This window comes from Colossoma macropomum, unplaced genomic scaffold (genome assembly GCF_904425465.1).
Source record: "Colossoma macropomum unplaced genomic scaffold, Colossoma_macropomum, whole genome shotgun sequence".
Taxonomy (NCBI): Eukaryota; Metazoa; Chordata; class Actinopteri; order Characiformes; family Serrasalmidae; genus Colossoma; species Colossoma macropomum.
In genome coordinates, this window is record NW_023494809.1 from 25,255,229 (window position 1) to 25,280,154 (window position 24,926).

Below are 24,926 nucleotides of genomic sequence, written 5' to 3' on the forward strand. Positions count from 1 at the left end.
CTAATGTTAGTCAGAGATTACACTGTTACTAAATGCTACAAGCTATAATGCGACAGTGCTGCCCTGTCCGGTAATAAAAGTCATTCTCAGCAGTGAGGAAGAGCAAAGATGGCATGTTTTGATGCAAGAAGTCAGTTTTTCTCTGTGCAGTGTGGTCAGTGTGTCCACTGCAGACCTGGCTGAGGTCATGCCGAATTGCATGGACCTTGCTAAATCTTTACACGACTTATGACTCATTGGTCAGGCCGGCCAGCGTAAGGCAGACACTGGAGTTCCTGCGTCCACTCCGACCCCCCCCCAGGTCTGCATTCTGCACACTATACGCCATGCAGTGGAGCTGCAATATGTTTTTGCTATTTGAGTGTCCAGATTGTGCAATTTATAGTATTTAAATACCCCACTGAGATTTTTTTTAATTGTCATGAAGAACAAGTGAAAAAAGGACGTTTAAGATTCTTTGCGTACCTCATTTAGTGATTTGCGCTTGTGCTGTAGGCATGTATGACGAAATGCACTGCAGCCCTACAGAATGTTATGGTAACAAACATACTCTATACATTTTTCATCATTTTGCTTAAAATATTTCTATATACAGTAATTTCACTTAGATCTTGCCATTTTGTTTAACATGAGATGAAATATCCATGGCTTGTGTAACATTTATCTGCGTTTTGTCCCACACTCAAAAACGTATTTTAGAATTTGTCTCATTTTGTTTTATTCCAAAGTAAACGTTCCTAATTGGAATACCTAACAAAGTAAACAAACACCAAGATGAGATTAGACCTATTCGAATAACGATGCCTTTTGCTAACTTGTGTAAGTAGTAGGAATGCACTGATATGGGAATTCTGGGAGGATGCCAATATGCAATATCTTCCAAGGCTGATCTATAAACACTCGTAAAATGTAATAATCTAAATATCTGTCCAGTGCGGGTCATATTTTTTAACAACTATCTGCCGATCCAATATCGTAATGCATTCCTAATAGATAGCGGTGTTAGAAGTAAACCTGGAATTTTAATGTTGGCAGGCTTCAGTGTATAACACATAATAGTTTTCATAAACATACTTTTCATTACTGATCTAAGAGATAGCGTGAGAATAGTTTGGCAAGAAATCCAACACATGTTTTGTCTTGGAGCTTTGAAGCTACAGCTAACAAATAATTGAAGCTCTGTGTGACCTACAGTTGGCGTAAAATGGACCAAAGCATGTCGCATAGCTAAAAACAGTAGCAGCAAAAGCAGAATTTTGTTGGTACGTTTTTATAGAAAGCAGTCTGCCATACAGTCGTAAGCAAGTCATTGCTTGCTGTGGTTGTGTACAAATTACCATGCAGTTTGCATGAAGCTGACTGATAGCCATAAGCTTGCGTTGTCAGTGTCATAAGCTTGCATTGCTCAGCCGTGTAGCTTCAGTGTTAAACTAAAAAAGCACCATGACACAAAACACGTCATGGCTGATCAGCCTTATTTGGGTCGAGAGGAACTGTGTAAAAGGGATTTTTGAGGTGACCAAAGTGAGAGTGAGCAGGTGACTGACAGTGCCACACAGTGCTAACTGAGCCTCTCTCTGAAGTCTGTGTTTTTGTGTGGTCATTCTGGGTTGTGCAAACTATTTTCCTGTCATCTGAACGACAGTGAGTTGTGTAATTTCTGCCTTTGTGTAGTGTAGTGTGTTGAACTGCTGTGCTTGCTAATGTAGCGGAGGCGCTTCTCCATTCAGAGAGAGAGAGAGAAAAGGTAAAATGGAGAGAGAGAAAGACAAAGAATGTCTCTCAGCATTTCAGTCAGAAGAGCTGCTGTCTGATCTTCTTCTCAAGGTTGACTTATAGACGCTTTTATTGCACCTGAGCTCTTAGTCATTCTTTACTCTCACTCACTCACTCACTCACTCACTCACACACACACACTCACACACACACTCTCACACACACACACGCACACACACACACACACACACATCTATCTCCCGTTTCTCTTTCTCTTCCCTCTCTCCTCTTCCCTCCCCCTCTCTCATATCTCTCTCTCTTCTGTTTTACCTTCTCTTTCTCTCTCTCCATTCCCTCTTTTTCATCCCTCTTTCTCCTTCTCTTCTCTTCTTTTGCTCTTTTCTCTCTCTCTCTCCCTCTCCCTCTCTCTCTCTCCCATAGCTCTTTCTACCTCTTTTCTGTCTTTATTCTCTCCTCTTTTTCTTATTCTCTCCTTTTTCTTCTCTCTCTCTGCTTTCCTTTCTCCCTTGTCTCTCTCTTCACTCTGTCTTTCTGTTTCTTCCACTCTTTTCTCTTCTGTCTCTCTCTTTCTTGCTCTTTCTCTTTATCTTTGTCTCTCTGTTTTACCTTCTCTTTTTCTCTCTCTGTTCCCTCTTTTTCTTTTTCATCCCTCTCTCCTTCTCTTCTCTCCTTTTGCTCTTTTCTCTTCTCTGTCTCTCTCATTGCTCTTTCTACATCTTTTCTGTCATTATTCTTTCTTTTTTATTCTCTCCTTTTTTCGTCTCTCTCTCTCTCTCTCTCTCTCTCTCTCTCTCTCTCTCTCTCTCTCGTACCCCCCCCCACTCTCTGTCCTGCTGATCTGTTAACTATCCTGTTTTTTTTCCTCCTGATGAAGCAGTGTGCTTACTCCAACAGAATCTGACCTATTATGAAAGCCAGGGTGTCTGATATTGGTTAACCCCTTAAGTGGCCGGGCAGGTCTGGACTTCCCTTATAAGCTAAGAATAACTCGGCCAGTTTGCGTGGTTTTCCATGTAGTTACTGAATAATAAACCTTAGGATGTAATAAGCCTGGAATTTTAAGAGGTTAAAATGTGAAACTGAATCAATGTATATACATCCGTATGTGTATATGTATATGTGAAGAAGTAAGTACACCCTCTGAAAAGTTTAAACTTTTTCAGCATATTTGGACGTACGATGTCTGCTCTACATTCAAACAATGTTGATAGATAAATATGATGTAATCTAACAAGTGAGACCCAAAATTAACCTTTTTGTCATTGTTTATATAAGTGAAATAAACCGAAATGCAGTTTCCTGTGGAAAAGGTACGTACCCCCCTATATATGTCACTTCTCCAAATGCGTCAGATTGAAACCTGATCAGGTGCTAATGATTTAGAACACCATTCTAAAGAGATTTTCTCATTTAAACCTCAGATATCTGGTGTGGTTCGCTCTTTGATATTAGAGTTTGGGGTATCATCATGCCTAGATCTAAAACACTCTCTGAGGCCTTCAGAAAGAAGGGTGTAGATGTCTGTGAGGGGAAGAGCTTTGAGAAATGGTTCCAAAATATTAGAAATCAATCGTTCTACCGTCCAGAAGATCATCTTCAAGTAGAGACGTTTTAAAACCACTGCCAACATATCTACGCCAGGCCGCCCCAGCAAATTTAACCCGAGAGCAGACTGTAAGATTTCATCACAGGATCTGCAAGTAGCTCTTGCCACTGTGCATGTCAAAGTGCATCTACTAGAGCAAGACTGCACAAATCTGACCTACATGTGCCAGGATGAAGCACTTGCTGTCTGAAAAGAACATCGGGGCAAGACAGAAGTTTGCTAATCAATATCTAGGCACGGACCAGGACTTCTGGAACAGTGTGCTATGGACAGGAAAGTCAAAGATAGAGTTATTTGGCCACAGTACTAAAAGCCATATCTGGCAAAAACTAGAGATAGCATTTGATCAGAAGAACATCATACCGGCTGTAAAGCATGGTGGTGGAAGTATTACGGTTGGGGCTTTGCTGGCCAACTTGCAATCAGAGCATCGACTATGAATTTTCATACCAGAGAGTGCTTTACAAAAAAGCAAAAAAAAGGTTGAAGCTGAAGGAGTGGACTTTTCAACAGGATAATGATCCTAAACATACAAGCAAATCCACCAAGGGATGGCTCAAAATGAAAGAAATGGAGGTTTATGGAATGGCCAAGTTAAACCCAGAACGGAAGCCCACTGAAATACTGCGGGGGGCTTTGACACAGGCTCTACATGCAAGAAAAAACTTCTTAAACATTGCACAGTGTAAATAATGAGGGAGTGGGCAACAGTTTCTCCCTGTAGGTGTCAGAAACTGATAGACAGTTATAGGAAACACCTACATAAAGATGTTTCTGTCAAAAGGGGCAATACCAGTTACTGAATCCAGGTGTGTACTTACATTTTCAACAAAAAGACACTACCATCCATTAGGCTACATGACACCTACATAAGCTTGTCATGATAAATGATATAACCCTACATAAATGTTTTTAAATTGCTTATTCCAGTTGACATCATTAGCTATAAATGTTACATTTGCCAATTTTTATCAAAGTAGCCTTTATGACAGATGAAGCCAATTGGAATATTTATTTATAAACATTTGTGTAGGGTTATGACAGTTGTCATGACAAGCTTATGTATGCGTCATGAAGCCTTATGAACTTTATCCTACAGTAAAGTGTTACCATTTATTTGTAAATGATTGTAAAGTCAAGTCCCTTTTTTTATATATATATTTATCTATACATACCGTTTAGCTAATAATCAAATACTGATATGCCCATATGTGTCAAAAAAACAACTAAACAGTTCATAGGGTTGTACTCACTTTGTCACCGTATGTGTTGCCACTATCAGAGCAAAACCTTGTATATCCAAAATGGTAACTTTTTGATGTTCTTCATGAAAAATAGTTCAAACCTCCTCTACAGAGAACACACCTGCACATTTTAATGCATCAGATTTGTAGAAAAATGCCATATTTAACAGTTCTCTATAGAGGATGTGTTTACCTATTTTCATTAGAAAATCCACAAAACAAGTAATTAGATTGGCAGTATTTAAACTTTTGGTCACTGCTGTGTGTGTGTGTGTGTGTGTGTGTGTGTGTGTGTGTGTGTGTATGTATGTATATATATATATATATGTATATATATATATATATATATATATATATATTGCTGAGAGAGAGAGAGAGCAGAAGAAAACCTCGTATCTCCATTTTTCAGTTTTTGGCATAATTTGAAAATGCCTGTTGCTCTGTACATTGTCTGTAAATTTCATGATAAATGGACCTAAGAAATGGCCTAAAATGACTGGGGGAAAAAGTCTGGTTCCATTGATTTACATTAAAAGTAAAGTAGGTTTTTTCGTTCTCCTGTAAAGTTACCATTTTGGAGATACAAGGTTTTTCCGACAACAGCGATACATATATATATATATATATATATCTTTATGCTTGTGTATGTATACCTAATACCTATAGTCAGTAGGTATCTGAGTGTGTTGAAGGTGGAGGGATTTGTATGGGTGGTGTGATTATGTAACAGTGATGTAAGAAGCGTCTTTCTCTATGTAGGCCTCTGTAGATGATGAAGTATAAATGAGAAAAGGCACTCTGAGCTTTCTCTGATTCATGCTTTACTAAACGCGTCCTTCCACGCACCAAGAACTGCTGAATTTTTAAAGCTTCTGGCTGTAATGTGGCTTGTGCAGGTTTTCAGATGGATTCTGGCATTAGCGCCGTATCAGCTTTTAATGAAATTCAGAAAGAATTAGCATTCAGTCAGTATTTCTTGCCAGTGTGGTGATGCATTTGTGTTTCAGATAAGCAAATGGACTTGTTTACTTGGTGTTTATCGTTGGACCGCTGTATAAGCTGTTTTTGCTGCTTAATTTCATGTATTACCGTTTGTATTTCTTCTTCAGATAAGAAATGAAAACTGTGTAAAATGTGGGTTGGTATCAGAAAATGGATGGTTTAGAGGTTTTGACCCAGAATGTTCTCTTCATTGCTTCTATTGTCTGTCCAGCAGAAGGTCAGAGTCACTGTGCTGACTGCCCTCCGATCTCACCCACTCATTAATCATGGATGAATGTGAATACAGCTCATTATCCAACAATGATTGGACTCTGTGTGTGTGTGTACAGTACGTGCCTGAAGGATTTGTCGTGCAGGGAGCACAAAAAACAGAAATTCAGTTTAGGGCTGTTTGGCATTTGTTTGGCATTACTGATAATGTTGTCAGTTAAAACAAAACAGATGAATCTTGCTTTTTTGTGTACATTTTCAAAGTGGCATCCAACCTACAGTGAGTTAGTAACTTAATCTGAAGAGGACAGCGATTCACTTATAGTGCTGTACCTATGTGAGCAGAAAAAGAAACATTTATGAAAAGTTAAAAAAGAAGTAATGTGTGGTATTTTCTTAAAGGAGGATAAAGCCAGGGAATACACGTATTGGGAATACGTATTCAGAATACAGAAATTAAGGATCTGTATTCAGTCCAAGTTACATTTTGTAAAGGCATTAAATTTTTAGGAGAACACTTTTAGAATAATTACCCAGCAAATTTTTTAAAATATGTTCCGTCTTTAAAAGTAATACCATAAATACTTGTTTATTAACTATTTTAAAATCGGCACATAGCTTATAAAGACAGACTCCGGAGAATAACAAAAAAAACGGCTTCTTTACAAACACTGAGGTTCCTGCTAAAGCCTGAGTAGACTGATTAACAACTGGCTCATCAGTTTGATTTATCTCAGCATTACTGAACTCTTTTGAGGGATGACTGAACTGAACCGTCTCCTCAGTAGTGGATCACCAGTGATAAGCTTAGTATCAGCGTTGTACTGGACTCGTGCAGGCATTTTACAGTTACAAGAATAAACTTGAGATATTTCGAGGATAAAGTGGACTAATTGTAGGGGGCTGCCATGAAGTGTTGGGGTCTCAGTTGCTGTAATGGCCACGATGGCGCAGAGCGCGCCAGAGATCCACTTACTCCTTCAGGATCGATCATTTTATCATTCTCACTGTCTCCTGTGAAACTACATGCCCTCTTCGAATGGCATGGAGATTGAACCACCGATAGGCCTGTAGTTGAGCACCGCCTGCGAGCTCTTCTTCAACAATGGAGACAATTTCCTCCGAGTCCGTCTGGTTCTTTATTCTAAGTAAACAGTTTCTTTCACCGCCGTTTCAGCCGTTTCTTATACTAATTACAATCTGGAGCTGATGGTCCAGCAGACTGAGTATTTCTTTATGGGGGAAACAGATACTCAATGCCCCTCATTTTAACACATGGAAGTGCTGCTGCCTACCTTTTGTAAACACTTTGGCCACAATATTGTGACTTTTGCTGGTAATATCCCACTTTAATGTCATAATTCTACAACTTTTTTCTAGAAGTATTACAACATTATTCTTAAAATATCATACCATACAACTTTTTTCTGGAAATATTACAATTATGTTGTCGAAATATCATACCATGCCACTTTTTATCTTGAAATATCATGACTTTATTCTCAAAGTCTTCTTTTTTTATTATTATTTTTTTAACAGTGGCCCTAAAATGCCTTATATACATTTCAAACGTCACTGGAATATTCTAACCCATACTGGTCTCTGTTAATTAGAAGTATTTAGCGGTCTCCTTCAAAAAAGGGTTGAACATGTCGGCAACTCTTCACAGCATTACATACGTTAGCTGGCTAACTCTGTATAACTAGTTAATTAACTAAAAATAAAACTAATTTTGTAAACATAGTTTTCACAAATTGCCCTTCTGGAAACCTATTCACACATAGCACAGCTACACATTTAAAAAAGATGGTTCTTTGAGAGTTCTTTAGTAAAGAAAATGGTTCTGTATAGTATCATGACCACTCAGAGAACCCTGATGTAGATGGTTTTTGTAGAACCTTATTGAAAAAGGTTCAGTAAAGCAACCAAAACCAGAATGATGGCAAGCTTGTAACCATAGAAGAACCATTTTGGGTGCTATATAGACCCCTTTTTAAAAAGGTTCTACATAGAACCTTCAAAAAGGTTGTATATACAGCACATTTCCCATCAATCTGAAGAACACTTTCATGAAGCAGAGAACCTTTTAATCATGCAAAGGGTTCTTTGAGTGTTCATGGTTCCATATAGAACCATTTTCTTTACCAAAGAACCCTCAAAGAACCATCTATTTTAACAGTGCAGTGAACTAGGACGTAAAAAAGATGCTGCAGGCTGTACAGCTCTAACATTAATCTACACCTTTATTATTATCTCACTTATTTTTAACTGTTGCTTGTTGCTCACTGTAGCTCCAACAAAGCGCCAGTTTTTTCTGTGGTGGTAGTTTAGCTCTTTGTGAACGGTGCCTCAGTTTGTCAGATCATTGCCGAACATTCCATTGTTACAGCTGTAAACATTTACAGGCCACATTTAAGCTGATTAATAGACTATTAATCCACATGAATAATCAGATATCGAAGTATTTCATTTTCATTCCTTGTTCAGTTCCTTTGACCCCACCCGCCCTACAGACCCAAATGATGCCTCATGTAGTCCTTAACCTTTTTAACTCCGTGGAACCACTGGTGGTTCCAAAACGCACTTCATCATATTCTTTGCTTCATAACTTTCATATTTTGTAAGCTTTATTCAAAATTTTAAAACTTTATAATAAAAGAAGCTGAACTCACAATTTTTTTTTCTACTGAAAATTGACCCATTTTTCCACAAATCTGAGCTACAAACTGGATCTCAGATGGCGTCTCTTCAGTGATCTGCTCTGTAAAAATGACTTTGGCTTACTTAGCAAATAGCACATTGAGTTCATACTGATCTGAAGATGTCACTGCCTATTGCCATATGAAAATAGTTCAAATAAAGCTGACCTCTTCTGTTCCTCATGTCATCTTATTGCCAAATGTGAAGAAGGATACATAAATCCTATACCAAATGGCACCCTAAGCCCTGCAGTCCTCCTTCAAGTCTGCATTTAGGTGAACAAATGTCAGAGTCTTTATTCGTCAAAGGCACAATGTGCCAAGGACAGTCTCTACATTGAAATGGTTGTGGTGAGGCTCAGGTAATTACTCTCTACAGCTGTACAACACAGTAAACACAATAGAGAAGAAGACAGTATATTGAGAAATATAGGTACAGAAATATACTGAAAATACAGTCTAATAAAAAAGAATATGTGCAGTTTCATAATGAATATTACTTAATATGAATAAATATACATATGGATGAGGACAAATGTATAAGGCAGGAGCTTTACTATGAAATGAGTATGCACATATGCAGTGACGGTGTATTTGTAGCAATGTCTGGAACCGTGTGCATGAAGTGGCAAATGAAAACCAGAAACTGTCCATGAATTGGCAAGTGAAAAATCATCCATCAAGTGACTAGAGAATTGCAGCAGTGACCGTATGTACACCGATCAGGCGTAACATTATGACCACCTCCTTGTTTCTACACTCATTGTCCATTTTATCAGCTCCACTTACTATATAGGTGCACTCTGTAGTTCTACAGTTACAGACTGTAGTCCATCTGTTTCTCTGCATACTTTGTTAGCCCCCTTTTACCCTGTTCTTCAGTGGTCAGGACCACCATGGACCCTCACAGAGCCGGTACTATTTGGTTGGTGGATCATTCTCAGCACTGCAGTAACACTGACATGGTGGTGGTGTGTTAGTGTGGCGTGCTGGTCTGAGTAGATCAGACACAGCAGTGCTGCTGGAGTTTTTAACACCTCAGTGTCACTGCTGGACTGAGAATAGTCCACCAACCAAAAATATCCAGCCAACAGCGTCCTGTGGGCAGCGTCCTGTGACCGCTGATGAAGGACTAGAGGATGACTAACACAAACTGTGCAGCAGCAGATGAGCTGTCGTCTCTGACTTTACATCTACAAGGTGGACTGACAAGGTAGAAGTGTCTAATAGAGTGGACAGGGAGTGGACACAATGTATGTATGTAAGTGTCATATATTTTTGGACACTAAGAAAAAAGCTGTAGCTGTAACAGTGAATGTTGTGTTTTGTGCTAATGCGTCTGTGTTTGTTAAGTAGCTGAATTTCACTGAAAATATGAAGGAAAAATGTAAACTTTAAATGAAGTAAATTGTGTCTAAGAAAACAAAAACTTTTAAGAGAGAAAGCTTTTTAACAAAAAATATTGGCACCCCTTACATTTACTACTTTTTTCAACCCCCCTTTGCCAACATAGCAGCAACACATTTCGAGAATACAGAGCGAGGAATCGGAGACCCCTCCTCAGTACGGAATCTCTCTAGATCCTCCGGAGTTCTAGGTCCTGTCTTTTGGACTCTCCTCTTCAGCCCACAGGTTTCTTAACAAGATTCCCAGGGCATTTGGAGGAAAAAACAGCCCCAAAACATCACAGATCCTCCTCCCTAAGATTGTTCTTAAAGGCCAAAAATATACTACACTTGGGGATGAGGTCCCTTTCTGTATAACCATCCTTTTTATGTCAGACCCACTTTGAGTGTTTGTTACTAAAAAGCTTAAGTTTTGTCTCATCTGAGTATAGAACTTGGTTCCAGTCAGAGTTCCAGTAGCATATAGCAAACTCAGGTGCTTATGGTTGTGGTTAAGAAATAGTTTGCCTACAAACCTTTACAGCCAAAACCAAACAGTTTGTTGGCATGGAGGTGCATCTAATTGTTGTCTTAGAGATTTGGTGACCCCAAAATGCTATCATTGTCTGCATATACTCCACTGTGATCCTTGGAGACGTTTTTGCTTCTCTGAGTACCCTTGCTAATGGTGCATGGAGGCAAAAACACACTTGCCTCCTTTTCCAGACATGTTCACTAGAGCTCCAGTTGTTTTAAACTTCTTGATTATTGCCCTTACAGTGGATATGGGCATTTTCATCAAGTTAGAAAGTCTATTAGTTAGTCAATTTGTCAGTCAGTTTATTAGTAAGTAAGTTTATTAGTTAGTCAGTTAGTCACTTATATAGGTAGTTAGTTTTGAATATGAGGTCCATGAGTGTTTCACATCTAAAAAAAAAAAAAGCCTCAATATTCTATAACCTTTATTTTATTGTTGCACTTGCATTTCACGGTACACATCCCTCTCTCCCCAATTTTCCTTGGTTTACTGCTGTAACCTAAAAATGGCCAGAAAACAGGACAGTTCCCTGATGAAAGGAACTGCCTGCTATCATTTCACAATATAGCGTTAGGCTGTAACACACAGAGAATTACAATTGTGAGAACTCATCTGTGAGTGTGTGGTTTGCCTGGTTATTACAGATGCACAACCTCTCCATCGAGATACTGCCCACCACCAGAACGAGAAGCTTGTTCTGCATTAATGAAACATCAGGCCGAGCAAACGCATTGTTTTGCTTCCCGTTCGCCTCAATTAACCACTCTGCCAGTCAGAGAGGAAGGGAGACATGCAGATAACAAAAAAGAAGAGTGGGTGGAAAGAGAGCTGAACAAAGGTGACTGCAGCTGTGTAAGAGCAAACAGATGAACTTTCTCCTATTAAGACCCGGTCGTCTAGTTAATAGCAGGGAACAGGGTCTAAAGGAATACATTAGCAGGATATACAATCTTCCCCTTACCACAAACGTAGCCAATTAGCCAAGACACATTTGGTGTCGGAAGTGTGCTTGTACCTCACAGATTAGCTTGTACCTCACACATTAGCTTGTACCTCACAGATTAGCTTGTACCTCACACATTCGTTTGTACCTCACAGATTAGCTTGTGCCTCACACATTAGCTTGTGCCTCACACATTAGCTTCTACCTCACAGATTAGCTTCTATCTCACACATTAGCTTCTACCTCACATATTATCTTGTACCTCACAGGATAGCTTCTACCTCACAGGATAGCTTCTACCTCACAGGTTAGCTTCTACCTCACAGATTATCTTAGAATAATGCAGAAACATAGGTTGATTGCTAACAACAGTAGTAGCAGCCATCTTGAAGACTGAATTATGTCTGTACGTTTGTTTATTTTTATTCATAACAGTATCTCATCAAAAATAATGGCAGACAAATCTGTAAGCCATAGTAGTGAACTACTTTAAAATGCTTCATATTTCAAAAGCAGTTCTGTTTGCTGGGATCAAAGTACTCCATCTCTTATACAGATCTACTGATATAACTGCATCACTACTAGCTTGCTAGTTAGCATGCTGAGTTTAAGTGGATGAAGGTGTAAAGGGGAAAACTGTAAATCTGAAACTCACAAAACTTTAAGGGTCTGCCTTCACCTCACCTCACAGATTAGCATATAATAATGCACAAAAGTAGGTTGATTGCTAACAGCAGTAGAAGACCAAATTATGTCTGTACATTTGTCCATTTTTTATACATAAGCGTCATCAAAAATAATGGTGGACAAATCTTTAAGCCATGACAATAAGCTACTTTAAAATGCTTAATGTTTCAAAACCAGGACATTCGATTTGCTGGGATTTATCAAAGTACTCTGTCTCTTATACAGGCCTACTGATACAACTGCATCACTACTAGCTTGCTAGTTAGCATGCTGAAAGGCTACATGGCTAACAACAACAAAAAGAAGGCACTACACCACAGCTCTCAAGCAGTTATTCACAATTTTTGTACATATATGTTATGTTTAAACTTCTCAAAAAAGCAAGGTTTGCATAACTAGCTTATTAGCACACTGAGCCCAGTTAGCAAAAATTTTCTGGCCCACTTGTGGGTTTGTTCTTGCCCAGTATACGGCTGGGTCCTCCACCCAGATCTGGCCCACACACTGGAAAGTGAGTAGAACTAAAGGATATGGCCCAAATATGGCCCCAGTCTGGCCCAACTACATTGTTGGTCCACAACATTCATGCCAGAATGGTCCCATGAATGTAGACACGAGGCAAAACCGAATGAAGCTGTCCAGGATCTGGCCCAATTCTGGCCCATGTGCCTCGTATTTACCCAGTAGTCAACCAACACTCACATAGGAAAGCCAGAATTGGCCCAAAACTCTCTATCTGCTATCTGGGAGGCTAACCTAGCCGAGGGCGGTTCTGTTCCGTTCTAATAATCTGCTCTGCATTGTCCCCTCCTCCTCTTCATCTGCCACTTGTGTAAAGTAGGTGTGACGTACATCCGAGTGGTGAGTTTAAGTGGGCGAAGGTGTGTTAAAAACAATTATTGAAACAGATCCCTTGTTAGCTCCATTAGCCTCCAATGTTTTGGCTGTGTTTGCAGGGAAAGGGGAAAACAGTAAATCTGAAAATCACACGAAACTTTAAAGGTCTGCCTTCACCTCACCGTCGCTGTGAGAGGCAAGGAGAAAGAGAAGCAGAGAACGAGGGGCCTTTTGAGAGACACACAGATGGAGAAGTGCTTAAGGCTTGTGTATGTGTGTGTGTGAGTTTGACTGCTCCTCTGAGTCACTGCATCCAGGAAATGAGTCCAGCTCCGCTCTGCTGCGTGGAGGACTAACACTCTCTCTGTCTCTCTCTCTTTCTGTCTCTCTCTCTTTCTCTCACTCACTTTCTCACCTACTCTCTCTCACCCTCCTTTTCTCTCTCTCTCTCTCTCTCTCTCTCTCTGCCTCTCTCGCTCATAACAGATAGATAATGGGCTCTTGCTCCCCCTACTGGCCTCTAAAAGAAGTTTTCTCTGTTTTCTGTCTCTTGTAGGAGATTAAGAAGGAGGTGAAGAAGGAGCCGAGTCTGGCCTCCCAAACGGCTGGACCCAAATCCGACCTGTCCAATGGCAGTGCCAGCCCTGGATCAGAATCCTGCCTCAGACCGGCCAAAAAAGGTACGACGTATAGCTAAATCAAACCCCTGGTTCAGTCAAAAATCAGATTCACACATTTTCTTTCCTCAAATGCAGTCAGTGGTGACTTGTGTCACCATTGGTCTACACTGTATAATGTAACTGTATAATGTACGGTCTATAAAAATCTATAAAATAGACAGAAGAATGGACAAATTGCCTGCTACTGCTATTGTTTTAGCTACGTGATGTACTTTTGTCCATTTTTATTGATAGTATATCAAACAGGGTCAAAAAATGCAAAGCAAGTCTTGACACTGAAGCAAGTGTGATTTAGGCATGCAGTTTGTACAATACTGATGAGTCAGCTAAACTACTTTTAGCTAAATTGGCCTCGTAGTTCCAGTGCAAAACTGAAGGACACCAAATCTGTCTTGGTTCATCAGCTGCATTTGCAGTAAGGAGAAAATTGTGTGAATTATGGCCAAACTATCGCTTTAGCTTTCGCCTATAGACCTTCAGAAATAAACACAAACACACTTTCACTTTCACGGCCTGCTTGCTCTCATTGTCATGAATGTAGTGGTTTAGACTGGTTAAAATTCCCGATCCTATTAACTAGGGATTTAGATCACATTTACTTTCCACACATGAGTACACCGTGGGAATTGTACAAGTGTACATACAAGTACGCACTTGAGGTTTGTAGCAAACATTAGCAAACGTGTGTGTGTGTGTGTGTGTATATATATATATATAAAACGTTAGCACTGGAGTATTCAGCAGGCTACACTACAGTGCTTGCAGGAGAACTGTGAAGATGTTATCTATCTATCTATCTATATATATATATATATATATATATATATATATATATATATATAGTCATTTATATCGCTGCTGTCAGAACAAAACCTTGTATCTCCATTTTTTGTCGTTTTTCGGTTTTTGACATTTAAAATTGCCTGTTGCTCTTTGCATTGTGTGTAAATATTGTGAAGAATGGTCCAAAAGAAACGGCCCAAAATGACTTCGAAAAATCTCTGGTTCCATTGACTTACATTAAAATCAGTTTACTCCTCCTCTACAGACAACATACTTAAATAGGACAGTGTTATGCTGATACAGTTTCTTTTTATTTGTTATACTGGAAAACCTAACATTTTAAATGTGCCATAACTTTTGCACAGGCAACATTTTATGTTTGATTTTTTTTCATGTTAAAATAAACAATTTTGCATCATTAGTTGTGCAACTGTATAAATTACACACTTTGTTGCTTTCACTGGGCATCCCGGATGCAAATAGGCAACAGCTTTCACTTTACAGAAATCACATGGTTTTCATGCTCAGGTTCATGTGAACCCTGCATCCACATAATGGTACTGAATTGAAAGCAACATTCTGATTAAGCTTATTTTGTCTACTCATATAGATATAACAGAATGTGCTGGTTTTAGATGGAAAGTTCTTTCCTTCAGTTCTAAGTTGATCAGATAAGACAGATGTGATTCGAGTAACTGCACAAAAATAATGTGATTAATTGGGATAAATGATTAAGTAGTATTACCTTCAAGGAAAATAGGCCTTCAGGCAAGCCATAGTGTAAGGCTCAGTAATGCTCACACATGGTACTTTTTAACTAAGGCCCTGTTCACACTTAGTATTAACATGTCTTGAGTGATCTGATTACCATCAGACAGCAAGACTGGAGGAAGGATACCACCCACATTAGTCTCTCGCTGCATTTGATGTCAGACAAAAATGTACCACGAGTCCATGATCATGTAAATGAAAGGACTGTTTAGCCCACATGAACTGCAAACATGACTTGTAAACAGACGGTGGAGGAGGCGAAAAATGAAGCTGCACAGCTGCTTTCGTCTCTGCTGTGATGGTGCAGCTGATTAAGATGCATCAAGATGCTTTAGGGTTCACACAGTCAATGTTATGTCCAGAATTATCGCGACAGACAATATCATTGTGATCGAAATTTAGGCCCTGTTCACACTTGCCATTAATATGGATCCTGGGTGACCCAATCATAATTGGGGAGCACTAAGTGCAGATGTGAATGGGGTACAGTGCATTTTGTAGACACGTGCAGCCCTGACCACCTCCGAAACTAGTTCGAGTGATCGGATCACAATGAATGCATTTACATGCACTTGATAATCCGATAACTGCAGAAAATCTGTTTTTTTCAGTAATCCAATCAATGTGTTTACATGCAGTTGAGTAATCAGATAATGTGAAAACTCCAGATCTACATGAGTCAGACAGTAATCAGATTTCTGCTTTGCAACCAGCCAATAAACTCACAGAAGAAGACCTGACGTAAACGTAATGTAAAACTCGAACTTCATACCGCAGCTTTTTTGAAACATTTTAAACTTTACCTGAAAATATGAACATAAGTCATCTAGAAGATGAAGACTATTTAAAATCCTTCATTTCGTCAAGCATGTAGTTGGTTTCAGTGCCACTCCAGAAGTGTTTTGCTGCGTCTCACGGCGACGCTGCTTGCTTATTTCTCGTACTGCCATCTGTTGCGCATGCGCAAACTGAGAAATCCGAAAGAAATCAGAGTAAGAGTCTACATGCACTGAGAAATCTGATTACTGAGCTAAAATCCAGCCTCTTTATCGAATTTGTAACCAGATTTCTAGACCTTACTCTGATCTAAGAAATCGAAGTATGCTGTTGACATGACCATTTGGATAATCAGATAACTGCAGAAGTCCGATTATGATCAGATAATTGAGTGCAAGTAAATGCACTCATTGTACCCTGCATTGTACCCTGTTCACACCTGCGCTTAGCGCTGTCCTCTTATGATCGGGTCACCCAGGATGCATATTAACACCGACTGTGAACAGGGCCTAAATTTCTCATCTCAACGATGTCGTTTGTTGCGATATTTCTGCAGATGCCTACATTTTACATTATTGTCCAAGCTTAGTGTGGGTAGGATGGTTAGACAAGGTTGCTGCAGATAGGTATCAGAGGGAGTGTGGTGGAGGACAGAGTCTGAATGTAATTAAAGCAGTCTCTCAGGCAATTAGAGCAGATCTGCAGATCGTACTCCAAGGACTGGCTGTGTGTTACGTCAGTGGCCATGGGGTTTGTATGTATGAGTGTGTGTGTGGTAGAGGGAGAATAGAGGTGACTGTGAATTGCATCCTGTTTATCTGTATCAGGAGACGTTGGCTGTGGCAATAATGTCTCAGGCAGGCATTTTATTGGCCTTGACGTTTATACTTGCCCATTAGTCTTCTTGGTAACTGCCTGTAGCCATGATATGATGACAGGTTATATTTCAGCAGAACATTTTTCTTTATTTCTCCTGTCGTTTTTAGCTGATGAATCTTAAAGGGTTCATATTATGGAAAACCAAATTTGATGTGGTGTGTAAACATGTTCAAGATTGAAAACATTATGTTTACACCATATGTTAAGGTGCAAAATCAGCCTGTTTTGAGTTTTTTGTGATGGCTCATATCAAGGGTTTTGTTTCAAAACACATTATAGACACTTTCAACACTCAGAAATAAAGGTACTAAACTGTCACTGGGGCAGTGCCCCTCTTGTCACTGGGCTGGGACCCTCAAGGGTACATCTCAGTACCTTTAGTCAGGGAACATAACTGAACCATAATCCACTGAAATTATATTTTCTAAGCTGTACTGACTCCACACACCCCTGTCTCGCCTCCAGGCTTTTATTTTATTGTTCTGTTTTAAAACATTCGGTTATGAAAAGGTGCAAATACATACTTTTCACCTGGAAAAACTTATTTAAGGTTCACATTTGGACCTTAAAACCACTGTTGTACCTTTGAGGGAACATCTACATTGTTTGTACCTTGATGAACGAAAAATGTACCTGCACAGAACCTTTATTTCTAACGTGAAGAATGATTTATTTTTCATGATATGTTGTTGGGGGCGAACTTTAATTCACATTAATACCGCCTTTACTAGAGACATGATTATGCATCAACTGTTATTAGCTTCAATAACTTATATTCAGCATTGTTCCAAATATATATACAGCATTTTGGAATGAAACTCTTCGTATATATTCCTCTATTCAGCCTGCAGCAGTTTAGCTATTCGCTCATGTTGGATTCGTTCAGGCTTTTGTGGGAAAATGAATTAGCGCTGTTTTTTGTGCAGGTTAACAGATCACAAATACACACGCCCACGTAGAGTAAGACTAATCTTATTATTAGTATGCTTAGAATCAACTTTGACTGGATTCTTGCCTTGTTCGTTTTTGTCCCTGCTCGTATTATTACACAATTCATCATATATTATTTAAAGACCAAATTCTTGCTTTCCAATAATTTTCCATCAAAAGATAGAGACTTTGCCCACATTGTGTGCATGGTTTTCTGATTGTCACCATGCACACAGGCGGGTAAAATAATATTATCCATTAATATCATGTTTCGTCTCCCCCTCCCATCACCCCCACCAATTATCAGGCCAAATGATTTTGACTTCCAATTCACACTGACTTGAATGTTGGACAATTGATAAAGAAATTAAAGTTGGGATTTTATTTTTATTTTGTTTTTGCTTTACTCAACAGGCACGGAAAAAACTAGTTGAAATCTACCTTTTTACCTATTTTAGATTATGGTGATATTCTTTATAGGTACACTTCAAATACATTCATTGGACTCATTCATTCTGCATTCAGATTTATAATGTGCTAGATATTCAACTCATCACTGTGAACTTCACGAAATGATTGGTTGGACTCCACTTTCAGTGCAAAGACAAATTCATTGGATAATTTTTGTGCATAAAGCTTATTGGTCAGCTTCCTTCATATTTGTCTACGTTCTTATTAACAAGTAAGTCTCAGTATAATTTACATTCTAATAGTTATACTCAGCTGGACGTTCCAATGGTACAGTCTGAATATGGCAGAGCAGCTTTTAGTTCCAGCGCTCCATCTGCAAGGAATGATCTGCAAAGACATTTGAAATTGGAGCAGTTTATTTCCTTGATTTTAAGGTCACTGTTAAAGAATGATATCATTCTGTTGTTGTTTTTAATTTGGTAAATAATAATAAAGTAGGTTGTGTAAGTAGTTTAAACTTGCTGTTGGCACACAACTTAGAACAGTGCAATACTGTCCTGTGAATGCATTTCCAATGTCTACTAAATAAAAAATCTCCTCTTTTGATATAAACTGGGCAGTTCTTACATAAGCATCACTCTTACCAATCACAACGCTAAAGAAACGTACCAAGAAGTAGCTAACAACCAAGCGGAAGCTAACCAAGCACACGTAACTGGGGTATCAGACATTTTACGAACATATTACAAACATTTTTGTGTTTGTTTTCCTTTGGGACTTTGGGAAGAATACTGTAGATGTGTTCATGAAAGATCTAACTTACCTTGCTTGAAGTCTCAGCTTACCTTGTAGCTAATGGAGAGATGTTGTGTGTTCATGCAATGGTGACATACATTTTGTTATAGTTTAGAATTATCAGTTGATATGTGGGTATTGTTTTTTATTTCTCATCAAATAGTTAAATTGCCCCAGACTAATTGAGCATTTGACCTTTAGTGTGGAAAAACTATGCTGCCCTCATGTGTTTGGCTCATTGAATGACATGTTTTCTCACTGCTAGTCTGATAATGGGCCTACAAAACTCCATGTTATTCAAAAGTAATTGTTCAGTTATTAAAATAACTGTTGACGATTAATCAAATAATGGTGAAATAAAGACATTTTGGAGATAACCTCTGCTTTGGAAACACTGATTGTCAGTACTGGGGATTTATCTTTTATTTATTATGTTTTGACTAAAGCACTTGCAGTAATTGTCCCGTTATTTGATGTGCTGTGGATTAATTGATTTATAAGTACAGGGTCGTGAGCTGGTGATGGTTGGTTTGATGCAAAAGGTTGCATCTGTCCACCATCATGCAAATGACGTGTTGAATCTGACTGTGATTGTGAAAGCTTTGAGGAGTGCTCGTTGTGATTGATTTGTTTAGAGTGAGAATTCCTCATGTTCCACATATTAGTGGTTGTACAAAATCATATATTTTCTATCAGATATGGGATTTTTCCAGACGTCACATTGTTGCTGTTGTATAAAAAGGGTATCTTAGAAATTGTAACTTTAGATGGAAAGTAAAATTGTTCTTAACCTTAATGGGCCTCTTTTGCCAACCATTCTTAAGAAGTAATTTCTTCTTAAAATCCACTTACGCAGTTTTTTACGAAGATTCAGAGATTCACCAGTGTTTTCTTATTTGGGATTTGTTCTTAAGTAAGAACAGAATCTACACACACTCAAGAGCCCAAAGGTGTGAACAGTTCTAGGGTTTAAGAACACGTCATGAATCTGACACAGACTATTTCTTAGGACAGGGTTTGGCAACACATGGCTCTTTTACTGCCCTCCACAGCACAATTAGATTTGTAGGTAAAAATAAAATAATCCTCCTTTACATTAAAACGTTGAGAGACATTTTACGAGAAACTGTTCTACTTTTGTGTAAAAGTTTCCTGCCGGAGATGCGAGAAAAGCTGCTATTGCTGAGCTAAAGTCTAAAGCAGAGCAAAGTAAATCTGCGTTTTCATTTAATTATAATTTTTGCCTATACTTGTACATTAACACATACTGAGACATATTTACAGCCAAGGTGGTAAAATGGACATAAAATGTTGTGGCTCCCAAGGTGGTTTGAATTTTGTTGAAAGGACAGAATGGCTCTTCTTAACATTTGGGTTGAGAGTCCTGGGTTGAGAGTCCAGAAAGTCCTGTCTAAGGACTTTCTGAAGAGCAAACTTAGGAAGACGTGGTGAATGATGAAATTTTATCTTAAATAATAAATTCCAATAATGACATTTTATTTATCATTAATCATTTCTATTTGGCCATCATGAAATGTGATCACAATATAAAGAGCAGCTGGCATTTTCAAATGATACAGTCAAATAAAAAGGTTTGATCTGTAAGTGAGGACACTGATTTGAATGTGTTTGCACAGATCTACTCTCTCATGATGAACAGCCACTCATGGCTAGAGCAGCTCACTTTTTCACTCATGCTTGGAAAGAGAAGTGAAACGCAGCCCTGGCCGAGCAGTAGAGCTGCTAAATGGACCGTTTACTTTGTAGCTATAAGGAGGGTTAGTGTCCGGCCTACTTAAACGATGAGTGGAATAAATCACACAGTAGGGGAGAGCAGCTGGAGGCACCTAGTGGTTAAAGGAGGGAATATAACAAAATATAACATTGCAATACTAATATATGCATCACTGTATTCCTCATGTACTGTACTGTGCAAAAGTTTTAGGCTGGGAAAATTAGAATTAAAAAGATGTTAATCTGGGCAGTAAGCATTTATTTGCTCAGAAAAAATGCTAATATTAGAATAATTACAAATAATAATCATGCAATAATAATGTATGTCAGTGTTTACACTTAATCTTGTCAAACAAGTCTTTGAAGCTCAGTATTACTTGTTAATTATGTTAAATCAAGTGTGCTGCTAAAGGATTATAGCAAATCTTTGTGATGGATGACAGCGTCCAGGAGAAATCTGGAACTAAGCTTTATTCTTCATCTCCCAAGATATTAATATTTTTTTAAATAAATAAATAAATTCTACTTATTTTCTACTGTATATATGTTTATTTGTGTTTATTTTAATGACATATGGTGGTTTTACTTGCTAAGATGGATAGTTTAAATAATGTGCTTAGTCTTTTGCACAGTACTGTATCTCAATATTTCATTTTTGAACCATAATGCACCAGAAAAAGCGCCATATGGAAAAACGCTGTGAAATATAAGCACAATGATTTTTTTTTTTTTGCAAAATAAGCTTTGCGGGAAGGACCAGGAGGATCAAGAGGTTCCCGAAAAAGAGTGGGGTCTTGTATCTATGAGTTATTGCTTTCCAAAGGTAAATGCCTTTTTGCAAGAGGGAGTTCAGTAGACACTTCCCTGCCCTACACTTGCTTATTGATGACTGAAGATTCTCCATCATGACATGGAGGAATCTGGCTAAGCCTGTTTACCTGCTGCGAAAAAAGAGATTGAGTACCCCTAAAAAGGGGCCAGACACGCCTATGCTTCATAATCTGTCCACACATCTGGTCAGTATTGGGGCAGTGCACTCGCTGCTCGATCTCAAACTCCGCCGTTAAACTGGTTCAACAGCCACCGATTGCTGCTGTTTTATTGGCTCTATCATCTGACTTAATTCATGTAAATGATATGTAAATGAGGGGCTGGTAGGCTGTCGCTTGATTTCACACACTGAGACTTATTAGTTTGCTTATTAAGCACTTAATCCTCTGCTCACTCCCATGTCGTTCAGAGGCAGAGTAGTTTGTGTGTCATGAAAGGCAGTTAAATCTGCGTTCTTTTTTACGATGAATAAGCGTCAGTGTGTTTGCGTTGTATTTCATGCGTTCTGTGCCATGCATATGCTTGGTTTCTGTTGAACTGTTCCGACTGTAGGTGGATTGCGGGTGGGGATGGGATTATGCTTATCATTTCCTGAACTGAAAAATAAAAAAATGAATGAGAGGAAAAGCAGGAACAGGAGGATGTATTGCAGCGTAATGTATCACGATAATGAAACGGCCACCCCTGGCTCACGTATTCACTTATATTTGTGTGTGTGTGTAACAACAGGCGAGGCCATCCGGAAGAGGCGCTGCAAAGCTGCCTTTAGCTACATCCCACAGAATGAAGACGAGCTCGAGCTCAAGATTGGAGACGTCATTGAGGTTCTGGGAGAGGTAAGCGTTCTCATACAGAACCATATTCAACAATCAGTTAATGTGTCTAGTGTGTTTTAAAAGCCAAAGTTATGTTTATGATTGTGTTAGTTAAGCCAGTATGCGTGTGTAAAGTGTGCCGGTGTGTTGCAGGTGGAGGAAGGCTGGTGGGAAGGCAGCCTCAATGGCAAGACGGGAATGTTCCCCTCCAACTTCACTAAGGAGATTCTGGCCGATGAAGAGGATCTGGCAACCCCGCCGGAGGATACCCGCAGCACAAAAACGAGTCAGTCTGAAATTCAACCCACAAGTCTCACCAAGGAAATCAATTGACTGATCAATGCTCTGCACTGATTCATGTGTTCATTCTTAACAGCTGTTACTGGGAAGCTTATAAGAATGCTGGGAAAAATCCCACTGAAAACTAAAGAGGAATTACAGTGCGTGTCACATGAGTTATTCACAGTGGCTACAATATTTGCATTCAGTTCTTTTGCGTTCACTTTCCCTGAGTTGGACTATCTTGTTGTAGCTAATCAAAATAAGGCGGGTTGTAAATGACAACAGCAAACTTGCCACCGTGCTAAAATTTATGGGCGGGAAATTCAGCCAAAAAAGTTATTATGTAAATGTTTTACATACTATGTAAAAAATGTAAATGCAAATCTCTTTCTTGTTATTTCTTTATCTGCGCAAATATCCTGCCAAAATTGGAAATGAATTGAAATACCTGCATTCGCAGTTAAATTTTTCACATAAGCACGAGTCATTTATGACAACATTAAAAGCAGCTATTTCTCATTTCATTTTAATCATAATATTGGAAAAGAAAATGCAAGCTTTACTTCGGCTTTGCCTTTTCTTCATGAAATGTGTAATATGTGTCAAAACTAAAGTCAAAATGCAATGTTTACGTTCTTATTTCTTTTTCATAGCAATGAGCTGCATATCCGGCAAAATGAAAATGCAAAATGGATAAATCAACAGTAAAGTGACAGTTTGTGATTCAGTTTTAGGCATGAACGCACTTTAAGTGTCAGCATGAAAAGGCAAATGGAAACGAACATCAGCGCCATCTGCTGGTGATTTACAGTTCATTTCCCACTTTGTTTTTTTGTTTTCAAGTTAACCAACATGTAAATATATGTTAATTAACACTAGATGGGGCTACAGGGTGCATTTTAGGACATCCTCAGACCTCAGCGTCAGTACTTGGGTATCAGACAGATCGGCCGTTTGGTCTGATATTCAGTTACACCAGATCTGAGACAAGACGATGGTTTTCCCGAGACTCTAAATCGTTTAGTCTGAGGAATGATGTCATTATATCTGAGAATAATGACTAAAATGAAAAGACAAATAGCTGTTTTAAATGTATTTTTTTTTTGTTAGAAATGACTCGTGCTTATGTGAAAAATTAAATTGCAGATGTAGGTATTTCATTTCATTTTCAGTTTTGGCAGGATGTGTGCAGATGTTTGGATGAAGAAATGGCAAAAAGAGGTTCGCATGTACATTTTATTGTTTAATTATAATATAATATTTTTTTGGCCGGATTTCCCTCCTTTAAACATTAGCTCGTTTAGGCAGAGGAAAAAAACTGGGAAAAATAGTATATCAAATTATCAGGCTAAATTTAGGTATTCTGACTAAAATGTCTGATTAAATTTAATGCATTTTTGTTTTTTGGCTTTTTTTCCAGCATTCTGTAAAGCTTGTTCCTCCTGGCAACAGTTGAAACAAAATAATGCATTTGATGGCAGAGCAAGGATCGGCTAATTGCACTACATTATGCAGCCAGCTTGCTCACAGAGTTAACTGACCCAATAACATATTTAGTCGATTAAAAAACCTACTAGCTCACATTTCTGTATTTTTTTTTCTTTTTTGACTGTTGTTTCAGCACAAAGGGTTAAGGGTGCACTTCTCTATTTATAGGGCCTAGAGTTTTTAAATATGAGCCAGCTAGCTCACAACACAAAATCATCACAATACATGTCACAATTCAGTATTTCATGATGCTTCACCATATTGCAGTTGAACCATGATGGTTATCACAAATGTGTAGCAAATGCTAAGCCCTATCTATGTATGTACTAGTAGTCCAGCAAAGTGGCATGTAAACATCTGATAACTTGGGAGAAGAATAAATGTCTGCATTGGGTCTCATGAGTTTTCCATGCATAGAGAGCACAGATTCTTTCAGATGAATGTTTTTATGTTTAGTCTATCCAGGAATTTCTTTTGAATCAGTTCAACCCACTGGCCTAGTCGGGTCTTAGCCAGGTCTCAGTGGGTGGACCGTTCAGAGCAACCATTTCAGCATGACATCGCAGCTCCCAGGAGACAGAACAGAGGCTCAGAGACAATGCAGAGCGCTGGCTCTCATCTAGAGTGGAAACAGATGTGTGTGTGTGTGTGTGTGTGTGTGTGTGTGTGTGTGTGTGTGCACGCCTGTGCCTTCAGCTGCCGTTTTAACCCACTTCCTAATGAGTCAGCTCTGAAACTGTGTAGACCTTGGACACCTAGACCTGAAACAGGAAAACACACACACAGTCTTGTTTTTGTGAATTGTTGGGGTGTTACTTAGTCTTTCATTCATTTCCTGGAGACCTACTCAAACCTTACTCAA

The 24,926-nt window shown here is 38.8% G+C and overlaps 1 protein-coding gene across 2 annotated transcripts in view; it reads left to right on the plus strand.

The window, feature by feature from the left end:
• Nucleotides 1-24,926, plus strand: part of sh3kbp1 (SH3-domain kinase binding protein 1) — a 118,398-nt gene that overhangs the window by 62,858 nt on the left and 30,614 nt on the right. For both annotated transcript variants that reach the window (XM_036558108.1, XM_036558109.1), the window contains 3 exons: nt 13,445-13,568; nt 22,209-22,315; nt 22,448-22,580. In XM_036558108.1, the coding sequence (XP_036414001.1) occupies nt 13,445-13,568; nt 22,209-22,315; nt 22,448-22,580 (364 nt within the window). The remainder of the gene's footprint in view (nt 1-13,444; nt 13,569-22,208; nt 22,316-22,447; nt 22,581-24,926) is intronic.